This window comes from Littorina saxatilis, linkage group LG5, assembly GCF_037325665.1.
Source record: "Littorina saxatilis isolate snail1 linkage group LG5, US_GU_Lsax_2.0, whole genome shotgun sequence".
In the NCBI taxonomy this organism is placed as follows: domain Eukaryota; kingdom Metazoa; phylum Mollusca; class Gastropoda; order Littorinimorpha; family Littorinidae; genus Littorina; species Littorina saxatilis.
Window position 1 is genome coordinate 58,952,975 of NC_090249.1, and position 12,939 is coordinate 58,965,913.

At 38.0% G+C, this 12,939-nt stretch overlaps 1 protein-coding gene across 1 annotated transcript in view; it reads left to right on the plus strand.

Annotated features, from left to right (window-relative positions):
* The window catches only part of LOC138967563 (trafficking protein particle complex subunit 13-like), a gene marked incomplete in the record, with an annotated part of 259,297 nt that extends 246,738 nt beyond the window's left edge, over positions 1 to 12,559 (plus strand). The window contains 3 exon segments of the mRNA XM_070340139.1: positions 11,324 to 11,424; positions 11,759 to 11,912; positions 12,374 to 12,559. Coding sequence (XP_070196240.1) covers positions 11,324 to 11,424; positions 11,759 to 11,912; positions 12,374 to 12,472 — 354 coding nt within the window.
* Positions 12,560 to 12,939: the final 380 nt, after the last annotated feature.

A 12,939-nucleotide genomic window follows, 5' to 3' on the forward strand; every position in this document is an offset into this window, starting at 1 on the left:
AAAGTGTAATGATATTTTACACCATCAGTCATTATACCTGTCAACATGGTTAGTATCACAATCACCAATCGTTGGTGAGTTCTTTGATATTCTGACTGGTTTCAGTTCATCTTCCTCATCCACGTGTAAACATTTACGGTGATGGGTTTGTTTTGCTGTTCAAATTTGTCAATGCTTGTAACTAATGCTGACAGGAAATTCAATACCAGTAAAGTTTATTTTATTTCTGTATGCATGATAGTTAGACACTCTTTCTGCATTTTTCTTTACACTGTACAGTCTTGCCAGAACACACCACAAAAAACATTTGTCATCATCATTCTTTATGTTCAGCACAGCACGTTTTTTGACAAGAGCAGGAGGTAAAGGTATGTAACTTCTACCTCTGATGGGGGCAAATTTACTTAGCTTCAATTCTATTTTTAGAATTTCACCTTCTGACCATCCGGATCCTTTCATCTTTGCATCCTCTGCAGCTTGCTCAAACCGTTTCATCATTTCATCTGCCCAGTTTCCATTCAATTCTGCCATAGAATTAAGTGCTAGTTGTCTGGTTGAAACATGAACTTCTAGCACCTCATCACTGACTGTTTTGTATTTTATTAAACTGACTATCTGCACTTTTACTGGAGGTTCAATCAACAAATTGTTTGGAATTTGTTCAATGGCGTCTTGCACACTGGACTGCACATTTTGAGGATCCGTTACTTGTAATTCAACGGTGTCAAATACTGTCGATAAAGATTCTAATACAGAGTCTTCCATCGCTGTGAGTTTGATTTTATAACTCAAAATAAAAATATAAATTAAAAAAATGAAGTTGCTTAGAATTCTTTCTCAGAGCTTCCATTTTTGTTAACACTATAAAATCTTAAATAAAAAATCATTTAACATTTGTACCACGTGGAACTAATTGTAATTCCTCTTTTACAAAGGCTCTTTGCGGTGCTGGTTCTCTCAAGTAATATATAGGTGGATTTGTCTCTACTACTCTCTTGATTTCATGAATGTCAATACTCCAGATTGGATCCGTTGCACGCTTCCTGCTGTCACCCTCAGCTTCACCGGGTGCATATAAATATCTGACTTTCTGATTGAAAGGTAGTAATGCCACTGGTGTTGTTGACTTTGGAGCAACAGGTATTGTTTTCTGTTTGATTGCATCAACTGGTCTTAACCCTGTAGCTTTAAATACCTCCAGATTCATTGCTCTAAGTACTGATGGTAATCTTTTGACCCATTCAGTGTTACGCAATTTACTTTCTGTGTCCAAAAATTCCTGATGGTACTGATATGAAAACAGTTTTTCTGCCAACTGTTTGTTAAAGCTCTCAACAATAGCCTGTGACCTGTGGTTTCCTGGAATACCTCTCTTCACTGTAACATGATGTTTTAACAGAAGCTGGTTGACAGCTCCTTTAAACTCCTTACCATCATCGCACTGAATCATTCTGGGATACTTTAGTGGTCCACGTCTGTAAATTTCTTGCAGGGCAACAGCTGTAGCTATAGCACTTTTCTCTGTCAACGGTTCAGCATCTTTGTATCTTGTTGCAACATCAACTACAGTCAGTGCATACTTATATTTCTTCCTTCTGACTGTGTCATGCGGTAAATACAGCAGGTCTATTTGATGAGTGTCATTCGGTTTAATGTTAACAAAGTGTGGTCGTGTAATGTTTCTTGGTGCAGGTAAATAGATCTGCCAAACTGCCTGCTTTGACAACCATTTCTTTGCTATATCTTGAGAAACACCTGCTGCGTCACTGAGCTTGTCAATAGCAGTTCTTCCTTTCCAGTATCCTTTTGGGGAATAATATATTTTAGATAACAAAGCATCACTCATGGTTTTTTAAATGACAGAATATTAAGATTTGACAGCACGCGCAATAAAGTAAACAACAGCCATACCAATAACAATGAAAACAATCTCGCCCACCTTCTGCTCTTCTGAAGGCTGATAAAAGTCACCCAGTTTTGGAGGAGCACTTGTCTTCATTTTCTTTCCAGTTACAAGATAGTATTCTTGAATGGCTGCATCAACATTGGCAAAGGTTTTGTTTGCATGTCCTTGCTGCCTGAGTTTATCATTCATAAAGTCTAACTGCGCAATTCGTTTCTTCTCGTATTCATCCTGTGCTTTCGCCAGTTGTTCCATGGCTTTGTTGTGCCTTTCCCTCTCTTCACCATTTTGCAGTTTAGAAAACAAATAGTTGCTGCCAGAAAATGCAAGCGCATTTACAATCGCACCTCCCACCATCATAACCAAGCTAGCCATTTTATTGTCTTACATGTTTATATTTTCTGGAATAATTCCTTGCTTCACCAAAAAGTCTTTTGTTGCAAAGGAAGCTGTCACAACACCAATTAGTTTAGCACCGTCTTCGAAGTCTAACTTTCCCAAGTCGGCTGGTTTCATTCTGAGGAGACTTTTACCCAGCATTGTGTAACCTACACTCAAGCCTCCAATCACTGCAGCGTGATAAACTAGATTAACTATTGTCTTTTCAGAACTCATTTTTATGTTATCAAAATTAAAATATTAAAATTATTCCATATGAAATGAATCCACTGCAGGTACTACTGTGGGCTTTTTTATTGTTTGTACTGCTTTGTTTGTTGGTTTTGGTGTTTCTGATTTTGGTGTTTCTGATTTTGGTCTTTCTGACACTTTATATTTGCCTTGCCAAAGTTTGTAAAGCAAGTATCCACCTCCTCCAACAACAGCTGCTACAGCTACTTTTCTGTATGATAGAAATGAAGATTTTAATTCTTGATCAGTTTGTGTGACCTTAGTCACTTCAGGAATGTTTGGTGTCTGCTCAACTTCAGACATAATGTTCTGCTTTGCCTTTTGATTTAACTTTTTTTGTCTGTTCCATTCGGCTAGTTTTTTTCCTGCTTCTACTCTACCAGGTTTCTTTGTCACTGTGTTCACTTCTGGTATTTTCGTCTGCTCCACTGTCTGCTTCAACTGATCCGTCATCTTTTTTATTCTGAAAATTAATGTGTTTGAAAGTAATTAATCCAGCAACAAATGGTACTAATAAAGCACCAAATCGATAATACAGGCCACAGGCAAGAGATTCGAGGGACTTGGAAACAACAGGGTCATGAGTTAGATCATGTGTTAAGTCTTCCTCCGAGTCGAGAGGTGTAAAATGTCCAAAAATCTTTGTGTACAAACCTATAACAGTCTGTCCAATACTTCTAACCATCTTAGAACCAAGCACTGATTCATACCGTCCATGATACTTTTCTATATCTTCTGAGGAAAGATGTTGTACTTCTTCCACAGTTAACTGCTGCCCAAGGTAGTGTTTTGTTTTTCCACAAACAGCAAGTGAATACAATCTTTCTTTTTTATCAGGTATAGTCCTACTGTCACAGATTTCAATATCTGTAGCAGTCTGCATCAGCAATTCATCACAGTTCATTTTATTTTGATGCAGAATAAAATTAAAATCTAGTAATTAAACTTGAGTAAGAACTTAGGTAGGAACTTAACAAGAACTTAGGTAGGAACTTGAGTAAGAACTTAGGTAGGAACTTAACAAGAACTTGGGTAAGAACTTGAGTAAGAACTTGACAAGAACTTGACAAGAACTTGAGTAAGAACTTGACAAGAACTTGAGTAAGAACTTGACAAGAACTTAGCAAGGATTTCTACAAACATACATACTGAACTGGTTGATCAGTTTTTAAAACCAGTTTCGAGTGCTTAGAAGATTTCAGATTATTCTTTATTCTTTCTCTCTCCTGTTTGTTTTCAATGACATCATTTTCTCGAAGACACTCTTCAAAACTGTCACGGTCCTTTGAATAGAACAATGTTATTGTTTTGAGTTGCTCTCTAAAGTCTTTCAGAACTGCATTGTATTTTTGTGTTAATATCCAAACTGATATTAATGCATGTCGTCCACTGAATGCAAGCTTTGCTAGTGCACTTTTCTTTCTAACAATGTCACGTTCTGCTGCACAGTCATCAATAATAAACAGTGTTGGCGTGTTCTGAAAAAGATCGAAATAATGCTCCAAGCAAACATTTAGACGATCAGAAGGATTTACAATAAATATATTTTGATCAGACCATATGAATTTTCTCTCCTTGTATGTTCTGTTATGCTTTATGGTTGGACAGAATATGACTATGTGTTCAAAGTGATTTATGTAAACAGTCTGTAATAAATCCAAAACATATCTTGTTTTGCCGCAACCTGTTGCCCCACAAATCAAAGAACAGTGTGGATCTTTTGGAAGAAAATCTAGATACTTCATTTTAACACGTTCAATAAACAATATCCTGTAATCTGCTTTCAGAGATGTTTAACTGCGCATCTGACACAACAAACACGTAGATCTTAACTGATTTACTACTACTCCCTACTTCCTTTTCAATTTGTATTGTGATTCCTTCTGATCCGTTTTCAATTCGCCTTCCACTTCCATGCAGTTTGTTGTCGTCAGTTGTTCTGAGATCCAGCCATAACGCATATTTATTTGTCAAGAAATCTTCTACGCCAACACCGTGTAAATGTAGATCTTTAGCCACAAGATCAGATGTTGGGTCTTTCAATCTTCCTCCAGTAAAGTACTTTCTTGCTTCATCATAGTGTTGGTATGGCAGCATGCCAGATGCAAATATTTGGTTTGGCTGCCCTTCAATTGTGCAATATACTCTATTGATTAGTGGATTGTAAAACTTTTCTATTTGCCTTTCATATGAATCTTTTGGTTCCTCAAACAACATAAGTATTCCCTTCATTGACCTAGCTGGTGTATTCAAGTTAATGTTCCAGATTGGATCAGCCTGGCTTTTTGAAAGTGTACTGTGATTCAACACTCTTTCATAATAGATAGGCAGCTTAGAACTGTACTGATTTTCTATAAGTCTAGCCAGTTCAGGATGGTTTACAACATCAAACTCTAAAGAAATTCCAGACACCTTATACTTTGCTTCCGGGTCTTGTGAAAGCATAACACGATCATAACTATTGAAAGTCAGGTCGTATGACAGCCTGTCACGCAATGCTCCTTGATAGAAGGGAGGATGTGAATTTATGAGTTCAAAGTCAAGTGGAATACAAAATTTGTTTCCAAAAGCAACATTGACAGCGTTATCTTTTTTGTTGTCAGCTTTATCTCCGGCTCCTATTCTAACTTTTATCCCATTGTCTGACTGAATCCCTTGAAACACTCTGTTTTTCTTTTCATTGTCAGTCAACCAATTATCTGCATAAACTAAAAATACATCTGCATTATTCAATGACATCACTTCCCGCCCTTCCAGTTTGACAGTAATCTTCCTCACAATTGCTCTTCCTACATTATAAGCCAAAGTCCTATTTTCATCTGAGCCAGATTCTAATTCTAATTTGAATGATAGTCTTACAGTGCCTGGTACAATAACATCGTTCTTACCTAGATTAGGAAACCTAACAGTAAGTATTTCATTCTGATCAATAGTAGAAGGATTATTTGTAACTATAACTGTTTGCCTTATTCCTTTTACCCCGAGAGGCTCTTTCAGCCTTCTGTAAGGATCAAGAACAGAACCGAACGATTGTGCCATCTTTTTTTATTTTCAAAATAAAAAATAAGTTACAAATGGCAGAAGGTGGATTTGAAGATTTATTTGAGCCAGCGGACGACATGAGCGAAGCAATCCCTTTGGTTCCCTACCATCATTCACTGCATTATGAGGTGGCACGACATGAACTTCTGGAAGGTAAAGTTAGAGATTTCTACAAAAGTTTAGGAGAAGAACCTGATGTTTTAGATCCAAACCAGTTCAAAATGGAAGCAAATCATTTATATACAACTAGCGATAAAGGAGAAAAAGTCCAACTTACATATAAATCTAATCCTGCTAAGTTTCTATCAAAAGTTTCACTAAAACAAAAACTTACTGCTAATCGACTTAGGCAATTAGATATTGTGCCTAGCACACGGTCATCATCTTCCCATGTTGTTTCCTTACTTCAACAAGCAGAACTAGGACTACCAACTGCTACTCAAATAGAATCTGTTCCATTGCAAGATCTTAATAAACTTGCAGATGAGGCTGATCAACTTATACAAGAGATAGAGACTTCTTTTTCTGAGGAAACTTCACTGAAGACTCCACATGAACTATTACCTATGAGAGAAATAGAAGCCCTTAATCAATCACTACAAACCATCAGAGGTGAAATAGCAAATAATCTGTCAAAACTAGGTCAGCTGGATGAAGATATAAACAAAGAGAAACAAAAACTTGCTGATGCTGATGATTTGAACCTAGAACAAGAAGTAAAAAACAGAATTTCTAAGCGTTTAAAAGATTTGCAGGAGGAGAAAGCCATAAGGTTAGAAGTTCTAAGTAACAATAGAGAACAACTGAGAACACAGGTCAGCAGAATAAAAAATACAATTCAAAGAATCCTTTACGAAGACACAACTCTTGCTGAAAGAATTAGAACGCTTTTCAGAGAGCAGGGAATCACAATAGCTAGTATACTAACTGCGTTAGGATTTGCAATAAGCACATTAGTGTTAACACTCACAGGTGGCACTGTCACACCTCCACCTCCACCTCCACCTTCACCTCCATCTGATCCGGGATGGGTAAAGAAACAACTCAAACACATTGCAGAACTATTAAAGAAACTAGCAGCAAAAGCTTTGGATGCACTTCCAGGAATCATTGGTTCAATTGTTAGCTGGCTGTTATCTTTTGCAGGTAAAGTTGTTGGTTTCATGGCTGAACATCTCTGGACTCTAATAGTTTTAATTGCAGGTGTTCTGCTAACGAGAATAAAGCAAAAGTAAGCCTACACCCACTCCACCAATTACTAGAGCAGTCTTCTGCGATTCATGATCATCACTAATACTAACAGCTTGATCATCACTAGTGACAGAATGATCTTCACCTGCAGCGTGATCTTCACTTGTCACGCTTTGTTTCTGTTCATTGTGATATGGCTGTAACATCGTTCTGATTTCTGAATTCAGTTCTTCACCCTTTCCAAGCGGCTGGGTGTCACTAGCAATAATGATTTCATTGTTATAATTTGTTATTGTTCCAATCTGCAGCTGGAGATCAGAAGGTAACATGTAAAGGCCGTTACCAACAGCAAAGTCAACTTTTGATCTTGCATAACGGAGAGAGTCTTGATACCTTTTGATGCTGGAAGGCAGATCAACTGCAGAGTTTATGACATCTTCTAAATTTGATAACAACTGTTTCTGCGCACCAAACCCTGTGCTTGTTCTCATTATGTTTGATCGTGTCTGTGCCTGCGAGCCTAGCAAGCACCACGCATATGTTCGGATAGATTCATTGATCCTTTCAACACCTGATCCAGTGAAACCTTTGCCGGTGTCTAATATAAAAGTAGTCCATGCATTGTGGTGCTGTTGTTCTATTGATCCTAACTGTACCTGCACATTTGAAGAAAAAGATGTATGACCTGGCCAGTAATCAAAATTATACCTCCTGTGGACACCCCATAAATATAGTGTTCCCATGCCATGGTTTTTGTCTTGCTTTTGCCTAAAGTCGGTCTTAAAATCTATATTGAATTCATTGCAGAGACGCTCATACACTTTCATGTTTATCCTATTGTTGAATGGGTTCCAGCTCTTTTCATGCGGCATTGGTGCCTGAAGTTCAGACAAGATTCTCCTGCACTGATAGTAAACGTGAAATGTGTACACACACTTTGTCAGTAAGTTTGAATTATTCATGTGGTCTGCATAGGACACTCCACATCCTGTGGTTGCACAGAATATTGCAAAGTTTAACTGATTCTGATAGAACTGAATTGGGTGAGAGTTCCACATCTTTGGAACACTATCATTTTTGATTGGGGGATTTAGGTAAGAATGGAATGGGTCAGGCACTTTAACGCGAATGGATTCTGTTTCTGTTACAGCAAAGTCCAACTCATGGAAAGAAATAGTCTTTGGATTGTAATATGGTCCAGTTTTGTATTTAATGTCTTTGTTGAATTTATACTGAATCATTTTTGTTGTTGAATAAAAAATGTTTATCACACTAACAAATGTGAAGACTGGTGTGCCAGTTAAACTTGCAAACCCTATCAACAATCAAAATGGAGGAATGAAAGTTGCACTGCATGAAATTATGTATAAGGTTACTTGGTATAATATCAGTAAAAAAAAGAATAACAACTGGGTTAGAATTAATGGTAAAACACATTCTGTAGAAGATGGTTACTATGACTTCTGCACTTTAGAGAAAGAATTGTTTGCTCCAGTAGGTATTACAGCGAGTTTAAATCATGCAAGTCTCATTGCTACTCTTACTTTGCCCAAAACTAGAGAAGTAAACGTTTACTTTCCAACCAAACTCCTTGATATGCTTGGAATTACAAAAATATACAAGGGAACACGTCCCATTGACATGGATGTTAACAGTGTACTGTTTGTTCACATGAGAGAGCTTAACACATCCTATAATCTGTTTAATGATCAGCGTTCTGATCTGCTTAGGATTCTTCCACCGAGTGATGCCTCTTTTTGTAAAATGCACGTGCCAACATTTAAGACACTTCAGTTCAAGGACTTGGAGGAAGGGTGTCATGAATTCCTACACATTGATCTGAAAAATCAAAGTGGACAACCAGTTGATTGTTTGTTTAACATTACATTGGAAATAGTTCCATAAAATATTGAGTATTAAAATGTCGAGTGGACCTACAATAGCTTATCCTGTTGCATGTTCAACTATAGAGTTGAAAGATTTAGCAGACGCTATCGACTTTGAGAGCAATGCTGAAGTTGGTGCAGTGTATGCATTCGAGTTTACAGACACTGGTCATTACAAGAGAAAGGAAATCGACGATGAAAAGAAACCAAGATTCCTCAAACTAGGTCAAATCCGTGATGTTAATGTACCTGATCCAATTGTCGATGACACATTCTACATGTGGAAACATCAGAATAAAAAATGGGTACTTAGTCCTGTTATAAAAAAGATTGACTGGGAAATGAAGTTTGAATTTGTGAGTCCATACACTCTTGTTGGAAAAGACGACACATTCCGTAAGTCAATCAATGCTAAACCACTAATTGTTAGCCTTGTTCCTGCGTTTAACAGCAGGGGAGAAGTTGCAGTTAAACCTTTCCATAAGAACAACTATCTCATTCACAGAAAACAAAGTGTTGAAAAGGACGCTGACACCATTGTCGATTTTATACCCAAGCTTCCAATAGGGCAGAATGCAACTATGATATTTGATATAGTTGTCAGGAAAAGGGAAGAAACCACAAACACTGTTCTAATGAGAGGAATAAATCTCAACTGGAGACCATTAAATGTTGAAGAAGTCAGAGTATTTATTGCTGTTCAAAAGGATTCTAACACAATAAAAAAACAGACGTCAAACCAAAATGTTGTTGTTAACGCAGATATAAATAATTTAACAGAAATAAGAAGTATTAATCTTACTTATCTTGATTTGATTGCTTTCTACTATACAGATAAGGTGTTAAGCAATGAACAGCTTCAAAGCTTAGCAGAAACACTGGCCAGTGAGAATTAAGATAAATATTTTATATTTTGCATTAAAAAGATGACTAGCAGTGTGAAGCTTTATCCTAATATTGATGAAAGTGCAGCAGAAAGTCAACAATTCAGACTGGCACACATTAGTAATATACAAAAACAACTAGAAGATGAATTAGAAAAATATTCTCGCGCTAGACGTAAGTACTCAACAACTTACAACAGCCTTTCTAATGCCAGCACTGGTTCTACTATCCTTGCATCAGCTGCAGGTGTAACGGGAACAATTCTGTTAGCTACCGGAGTAGGGACTCCAGTTTCTCTAATCCTAGGTGGTGTCGCAGCAGCAGTTGGTGGTTTATCATTTATAGCATCAGCTATAATGAAAAAAATTGTGAAAAAGCTTGAAAAACACGAATCCATTTCCACTCTTGCATCATCAAAATTGTCTAGCCTAAAACTGTCTATCAGTAAAGCACTTGAAGATTCAAAAGTTTCTGACGAAGAATTCAAACAGATACAAACAGACTTTGATGACTACAAAAGTAAGAAAGCAAGTATTCAAACAAAAACACGAGCTGAATATAACAAGCCACTCGATATAGAAGATCTGAAAAAGCAGTTTTTAAAAAAGGGGATTCAAATAGGACGGGAAGAAAAAGTAAAAATAGAATCACTTGTAAAGAGTTAACTATTCGTTTAGACAGTCACATTGCATGTATCAGATATAATTCTAACAGTGAAAGAACATATGAAGTAAAGTTTGTAAATGAGAGAGCGTATTGAGCTTAAGAATGTTGTATAAGAGAAAGGGGGAATGTACGTTCTGGGTTACTGATTCCGACAGACCCGGCATTGGTTCAAAACAACCTTACTTTACTATATTTTTTTTTGTATGGATTTATGCAGTATTTTTCTGATTTTGTCGCATGTTTCATTTTAGTAAAAGTTTAGTCCAGAAGCCTATTTTGCGTTAATATTTAGGGTCTGTCGGAATCGGTGAGCCAGAACGTACATTCCCCCTTTCTCTTGAGTTGTCGGAACGTTTGTTATTGACAAAACAATACGTGACAGTCTCTTTGTTTTTGGATTTAGAGTAAGTGGGAGTTATTTGGAACCAATCTTCTGGCACCTGAGACAATAACAAGCACTGAGACAATAACAAGCACTGAGACAATAACAAGCACTGAGACAATAACAAGCACTGAGACAATAACAAGCACTGAGACAATAACAAGCACTGAGACAATAACAAGCACTGAGACAATAACAAGCACTCAGACAATAACAAGCACTCAGACAATAACAAGCACTCAGACAATAACAAGCACTCAGACAATAACAAGCACTGAGACAATAACAAGCACTCAGACAATAACAAGCACTCAGACAATAACAAGCACTCAGACAATAACAAGCACTGAGACAATAACAAGCACTGAAATGAACGAGCCAATTTCGTCCTTAACTATTGTTTGGCGAGTTTTTACTGTGAGAATGTTGAAGGTTTTCAAGATGTCCGAATTCAAAAAAATGACAAGGCAGTGAGTGGCTGGAATTTATACAGACTCGAGAAATTAAGAGACCAAACTTAATGGCTCTTTTGGGAGATAAGAACTAAAATTGTCATTTGCTGCAAAAACAGGTGAATAACCATGGTGCCCTCGTGGTAAAGATGTAAACTGTAAATGTTGCAAACACATTCAGTTAATTTGGGGATAATGCCAGTTAAAGCCTCCTCTTCCTCACTCCTGTTCATCTCAACACAAGGTCTGACAGTGTGTCGTCATTGTTGTCTGTTTTGTGTGACAGGCTCCTGGCTACGGTGACATCAGATTAACGGTGGAGTCCGTGCCAGACACGGTAACCCTGGAGACGACCTTCAACATTGTGTGCCGCATCACCAACTGTTGGTAAGGTCAACTAATGTTAAGGTCAACTAGCTGTTCTAGTTAAATGTATTGATGCGAAGATCTTGATGTCTTCAAGTGATATTTAGCTCACGTTGGTTGACCATGACTCTTTGGCTTTAGTTTACCAACCGTTGACCTTGAAGTAAACAGAACCACAAACCTTGACATTGTTTTTTGATGTTTTGTTTGATGTTTTAATGTTGTTGTTTTTTCCTTATTATTATTCAATTTTTCATTTTTCCAACAGTCTGTTAGTTTGAACCAGTCTCGTAAAAGCTTGAGATATCTACTAGGTCATATCACATGGCAATCAGCTGACTTGTGTATATTGCAGTGAACGCACCATGGACCTGACCCTAGTGTTGCACAACGTCCCGGGCCAGGGCGCCATGTGGTGTGGGGTGTCGGGCAGACAGCTGGGCAAGCTGCCACAGAACGAGAGTATGGACGTCCCTCTAACACTGCTGGCTGTTACACCGGGACTGCAGGTATATTGAGAGTGTGCGCGTGCGTGCTTGTGAGTGTGTGTGTGTGTGTGTGTGTGTGTGTGTGTGTGTGTGTGTGTGTGTGTGTGTGTGTGTGTGTGTGTGTGTGTGTGTGTGTGTGTGTGTGTGTGTGTGTGTGTGTGTGTGTGTGTGTGTGTGTGTGTGTGAATCACAGTACGCAAGAGGTTTGTGACTGCCCGCTTTGTATTACATGGAAAGCTCCCTTAGTAGTTCAAGTCTGCTTTGTACAAATTAATTATATTTTTAGCAGTCTCATGCTGAATTGTTTATAAACTTTCTCAGTTGGGCCTGCTATACGAGTGAGATTATGTATGTGATGTTTCAGACCACGGCTATAAGAGTTTGATTATGTGATGTACAGACCTAGGCTATAAGAGTCACATTATGTTTTTGATGTTTCAGAACACTGCTATAAGAGTGAGGGTGTGTGTGTGATGTTTCAGACCATCTCAGGCCTGAGACTGACGGACAATTTCCTCAAGAGGACATACGAACACGATGAGATTGCACAGGTCTTCGTCATCGATGAGGACACTTTCTGAACACCTTTGGAACGCCACAAATTCCTCACTTTGTGTTTTGCACCTTTCTTCTGGCTTCCTTAATAACCCAACCCCCCCCCCCCCCCCACCCCCACCCCTAATTATACCTCATAATCTATTAACTCTCCCTTCAAGTTCAGTTTTCATTTTTCTCTATACTTACCTATTTTCACTATGATGGCTGAAAACGCTGCCGGTCCCACGGGCGATGCGAGCCTGCGGACCGTACAGCCACCTTCGATTCATGCAACATGCTACGATGTTGTTCTCTCCAAGGAATGTGCAAAAGGAAGAACATGTAGTTTTCAAAGGCTTTCAAGTTTTATAAAGCCTCAAACAATCTTAAAAGCCCCCTTTTCACACTTTTGTTTGAATATTAAATAGTATATTAAAGGCACAGTAAGCCTCCCGTAAACCATCACAGACCTCCCCGAGCGTCTACATACAGTACAAGCATACTTCCATTT